The sequence below is a fragment of the Dasypus novemcinctus genome, chromosome 16 (genome assembly GCF_030445035.2).
Source record: "Dasypus novemcinctus isolate mDasNov1 chromosome 16, mDasNov1.1.hap2, whole genome shotgun sequence".
Lineage (NCBI taxonomy): Eukaryota > Metazoa > Chordata > Mammalia > Cingulata > Dasypodidae > Dasypus > Dasypus novemcinctus.
This window is the reverse complement of record NC_080688.1, coordinates 9636390-9642389: the sequence shown is the minus strand read 5'-3', so window position 1 is coordinate 9642389 and position 6000 is coordinate 9636390. Positions and strand designations below refer to the sequence as shown.

General features: G+C 46.1%; 1 protein-coding gene across 1 annotated transcript; it reads left to right on the top strand.

Moving 5' to 3' along the window:
* Positions 1–1049: 1049 nt before the first annotated feature.
* LOC105745080 (endogenous retrovirus group K member 5 Gag polyprotein-like) lies at positions 1050–2462 on the top strand. The gene has a single exon (XM_012521129.2). It carries the CDS (start codon positions 1050–1052, stop codon positions 2460–2462), a length of 1413 nt encoding a protein of 470 aa, XP_012376583.2.
* Positions 2463–6000: the final 3538 nt, after the last annotated feature.

Here is a 6000-nt window from a genome sequence, read left to right as displayed (position 1 = left end):
GAGAAAGACAGAGAGATAAAGAGGCTAAAGGAAAACCAGGAGTTACCCCTGTGGCTGAAAAATGGCACATATACCAAAATTTGAATAGCCTTGGTAAAACTCCTCATTCACTGCAGGCAATGGAGTGATAAAGAACTTTCTCCTCTCAGGCAGGAAGAGGAATCTGATGGATGGCAGAGAAGAGTAGCTTTTCTTCAGTAAGTGAGGGACCATTTACTCCCCGGCAAGCACAGGTGTGGCTGACGAGTTTGGCAGAGTCCAAGGTATGAGATGGAAAAACGTCTCCCTTGAAAGGTGTCAGGGTTTGAGGTGGCCAACGCCTCCCCTCAAGCCTTCTTCTGCCCATCTCCGCAGCTCACCAAACCTGCTAGCCACCCATTAAAAACCATCCCCCTAATTCAAACCTTTCCCTAGCAACTGCTTATGGTAACCAATTAGAAGCTTCTAGTAGTTGAGCCAATGAACGGCTTACACGTCACCCTGTGCCCTATAAAATGTGTGTACTTCCGCAATAAAGCAGACCTGCACCATCAGCCAGTCTCCGAGTAACTTCTCTCATCAGTCTTACCTGCTGTGAGGCCCTGCGTCAAGTGGCGCCCGAACAGGGACCCTCAGCAAACCTCAGGTAAGACCCCCGCCCACATCATGGGCTCGCGCTTTCTAAGCGACAGGCTCCGCAGGTACGGGCGCTTGCTGCACTCTTAGATTGCCACCGTTGTAAAGTATCGGTCCAACAACTGCAATGCTATTGGGACCTCCTTCTCCCCTTCAATCCCTGGCTCCTCACAGCGAACCTGTGGGATTCAGATACTTACCGACTCCTAACTGACAGAGTAACTACCTCCATGCAGCATGAAAAAAGAACCTTTCCCCTGGGGTTAATCCCTACCCTAATCACCATTAAATCCTGCCTTCAAGGCAGTGCCCCCCCCCCCACAGAAACCTTCCCAGTTGAGACCAAATCTAAGAAATCTGCCTCCTCCAACAAGGACAACGAGGTCTCTTTGGTGTTCCAAATGAATAATCTTTTAGAAAAAGTGGAAGCTAAGATGGCAGATCACCCATCTTCTAGCCGCACAAAGGAACTTCCACCTTCTTCTCCAGATCAAAACCGTAAGTCCCTATACCCTGAACTCCGGCCCTCCTCCCCGGAACAAAAGCAGAAGCACGGCTACGCCAAGCTTCCCTCTTCAGAGAGTGCTCCCTTTCCATCAGCGCCACCTGGTGGCATGGAGGAACATTGCACCAATTATCCCCAAGTAGCCCGAGCTTCTAATATCGAAAAGGCAACTCAGGAGAGGAATCCCCTATTCACCCTCTTCAGACAACCTGATTTTAAACAACACTCTCAATTATGGCCCGAGTTGCCTGATGCTTATTTTCAGGAAATGTGCCATGCTCCTGACGCCAGTCAGAGTGCTTATAACGCAATGTTGGGAACTAATAAGTCTAAGGAAGAAAAACTGTCCTCAGGGGATGATAACTTGTGGCCTACGCTCACCCCCGAGGCTCAAATATTTCCAGTGAATCTCAACCGAACACCTCAAAGACCACTCCCTTGGTATCCCATTGAGCATACCGATATAAAACGCCTTAGGGAAGTGGTCCGAGATGATGGGCTTAATAGCCCTTATGCCCAAGAGTTACTAGATAATATAGGCATTAACCTTAACACCCCACGAGATTGGCATCAACTAGCACGAGCAGTCCTTACTTCCGGACAATATATTAATTGGAAGGCCCACTATCAAGACCAATGTGAAAGACAAGCAGAAGAGAATCAATCCAGAGAAGTACAGCTTAACCTAGAATGTCTCCTCGGGACAGGAATCTATTCCAACCCAGCAGTGTACGTTCAAGCTCCTCCGCAGTACTGGGATCAAGTAAGACACTGTGCTTTAAGAGTCTTTAAAAATTGCTCAGCTACTAAAACTGACAAAATTACTAAACTCATACAAAAGAAAGATGAGGACTTTTCCACCTTTGTATCCCGAGTACAAGAAGCTTGCACCAGAAAGGTAGAAAACGCGCAAGCCCAAGAGGTTTTAGCCCGCGAACTTATCTTAGATGGGGCAAATTCAGTATGTAAACAAGCTATAGGCCCCATTAGGACTGCCGACATCCATGACTGGATCTTAGCCTGCAAGGACTTAGACCAAAATACCCCAATACTAGCTACCACCCTAGCAAAAACACTTGCAGAAGCTATGGCTCTCTCTCAAAATGCAACCTGTTTCAATTGCAAAGCCCCAGGACACTTCGCTAAAGAATGTCCACAAAAAGGACAACCTACACGTCCTAAACCTCCCACTCCCTGTCCTCGGTGCCATAGAGGGTACCATTGGGCTAAAGATTGCAGATCTAAAATTGATAGGGAGGGGAAGCCTTTAAACTCCAAATGGGGCACACCCCAGCCCCACACCCAAGGGGTATCCCCTACTTGCAGCACCCCAAAACCATAATGTGGACAATTCCCATAACAAAGGAAAAGCCTCTCCTCTCTATCAAAGCTGACAATTGGTGGTTTCATGGCACCTTAGATTCAGGAGCAGAAGTGTCTTGCTTCCCTGCATGTTATCAACATTTATGGGACACTATACCTGGTCCACCTATCCAGGGAGCTACAGGAGAGGCTGCCACAGTACAAACCGCACAACCCATACCCTGGGAGGATGAAGAAGGACATTCAGGCACATTTCAACCCCTATTCGTGCCTTCCCTTCCACTATTCTTTGGGGTCGGGACATATTACAGCAAGCTACAGTTTGTCTTACCACCAGCCATCCCCCCCAATAGAGTTGGCCATTGTCCCCGTGGAGCAACCACAACCCACTCCTCTCCAATGGGACACAGAGGAGCCTATATGGGTGGAACAATGGCCTCTTCCATCCCACAAACTTCAAGCTTTACAACAACTAGTTCACCAACAACTTCAAGAAGGACACATTGAGCCCTCTGTAAGCCCTTATAATGCTCCTGTCTTTGTTATTCATAAGAAGGACAAAAACCAATTCAGGCCTCTCCATGATTTACGAGAAATTAATAAGCACATCCTTCCAATGGGTTCCACTCAGCCAGGGCTACCTCATCCCTCTGCCATCCCTAGGAAGTACTATATTTATATCATAGATATCAAAGACTGTTTTTATTCTATACCCTTACATCCAAAAGACAAACATAAGTTCGCCTTCACAGTACCCCTCCCAAATCATCAAGGAGCGAACCCTAGATACCAATGGAAGGTACTTCCCCAAAGGATGAAAAACAGCCCCACCATATGTCAAAATTATGTCAATGCAGCTGTCAAACCTCTTAGATCAGAGTACTACCTCATTCATTATATGGATGACTTACTCATAGCTCATGAAAATGAAGCTACTCTTAACAAAGGACTTATACAGTTACAATCCAATCTTCAAAAGATAGGCTTACACATTAAAACAGAAAAAATACAAAAAATACCTCCCTTCACCTTCCTAGGATATTACATCAACCAAAGCAATATCAGGCCCATCTCCCCAAAAATCGACATCCCAGACACCTTAACTCTCGCCCAATTACAACAAGTATGTGGACACATTAATTGGATTAGACCCAGTCTACCTATTACAGCAGCGGATTTGGAGCCTCTATTTAACCTTTTAAGACTACCAAAATCTGCCATTAGCAACCCAGCAAAATCAATTAAGATAACACCAGAGGCAAAACAAGCTGTGTCCAAAGTGTCACAAGCCCTTACGCAAGTCGCTGGCCAGTGGTATGATTCTCAATCTCCAATCCTCGCCCTTATCATTAATGCGCCAAAAGTACCTATGGGAGTCTTATGGCAAGACGGGCCATTGCTTTGGTCCCACGTCTCCCTCTCCAAGCTTAGTCGTGTCACCCCACTTATAGAAGCCTTCATACAGTTAGCTTCTAACCTAGTCCATCTTTCCCGACAAACATACAATTGGGATCCTTCTTGTATAATTTGGCCCCTCAATACATTACAAACAAATCAATTATTAATTGACAATATATCTTTTCAAACACTGCTAACCACGTATATGGGATCATGGGATAATTATTACCCTTCACATAAACTTTTACAAGGTATCCAGCACCTGTCCTTTTGCCCAGGACATGCATTCCCCTCAAGAACAGCTATTCCACATGCCATAACAATCTTTACTGATGCATCGAAAACAGCTTATGGCTTTGTTGTGTACCACCATTGTGCCAATCCCTTGACAAAACAATTCCCCTTAAAAGATTCAGTCCAAAGAGGAGAATTGCTGGCTATAGTAGCAGCCTTGCAAGCATATCCCAATCGCCCAGTGAATATTTTTACAGATAGCCAATATGCATGTCAATTATGTAAAGTTCTAGCATTTAGTATATTTACACCCAAGGAAGCACCGTTAGATAGAGCTATCATCACTCTCCAAAAGACTATTCAACAGAGATATCACCCATGGTATGTATCCCATATACGTAGTCATTCCAACCTTCCCGGACCTTTAACCGCCGGGAACGAATTAGCTGATAGGAATGTACAAACATTCATTATCTCTATACTCTCTGAAGACCTTATAACTCAAGCCAAAAATCTACATGCTAGGTTTCACTTTTCTGCAGCATCTCTCCATCAATTACTACCCAACCTGACCAAAGAAATATGCAAACATCTTGTACGATCATGTGCCACATGTGCCCCCTTTTTACCCTTAGGGCCCCTACAGCCACAAGGAGTAAACCCTAGAGGGCTCAAGCCCAATGCCCGATGGCAGTTAGATGTTACCCATGTGCCCAGCTTTGGCAAACTTAAATACGTACATGTTATAAAAGACACCTTCTCTGGCATGACGTATGCCGCTGCACTTGTGGGAGGAAAAGCGAAACATTGCATCAAGGCTCTCTGACAAGCTATTTTATTTATGGATGTGCCTTGGGATGTTAAGACAGACAATGGGCCTGCTTATCGCCGCAACTCATTCAGGCAATTTATCCAAATGTACAATATTACACATCATTTCGGCATTCCATATAACCCCCAAGGACAAGCCATCATTGAACACACCCATCATCTGCTCAAACAATTAATAAAAAAGGAGCAGTCCCTCCAGCCTGCATCTCTGGATGAAATCATCACCAGAGCACTTATACACATCAATCTATTCACATTTGATGATAAAGGCCTTTCCCCTATACATAAACATTGGGGACCCTCCCACGTCCCCACACCACTTCCACTAGTATATTGGAAAGACCCACAATCTCAGCAATGGAAGGGACCCAGCCCCCTCTTAACCCAGGGACGAGGGTATGCTTGTGTTTTTCCAGATGACAAACCGCAACCTATCTGGGTCCCAGGCAGAAACACCAAGCCCTACACCGGCACGCCGGTCATCACGCCGCGAGAGACGTCGCCTGCGCACCGTAATCTACCAAATGAGGCAACTCAGCACCAACATGATACTGAGAACACTGTCTGATGACCAGCTCCTGACAGAGCTCCACTCCCTTTACTGGTGAGCTCGACAAAATCACTCTCCCCCTACGATGCTACACGCCCTGCTCATTCTCCTATCTCTGCTAACCCCCGGCAATGCAGAAATAGTCTGAGGTGCAGTTCGCCACCCTCCTGGATTCCTATTCCTTACCCCTGACAGCCCTAATTTTCCCAGACCCTACTCCTCAAATTGCAGTACCTCTCTACTCTGTAACCCACACATACCCATCACTTCCAGAGCCATAAATGCAACCATAGATCCACCGAAGGATTCTCTGCTACTCCACTATATCTCAGGAACTAACACTTCAAACTCAACAGGCTATAACAATACCATCCTCTTTTCCCCTAACCCCATGGGAGACTTCTTCCTTCGCAAAGAGTACATCGCTATTAACGGTACTTGGCCTTGGCTCCTCCCCGAGGCAAACAGAACCACATTTGGCACCGCCCCACCACCTCCGCTCCCGCTTTGCACAGCTATCCACAACCAATCATCTCAATTAGAG

What these genes read in the sequence shown, in the direction of transcription:
- LOC105745080 (XM_012521129.2), top strand. Translation starts at nt 1,050, where the DNA reads ATGGCAGATCACCCATCTTCTAGCCGCACAAAGGAACTTCCACCTTCT.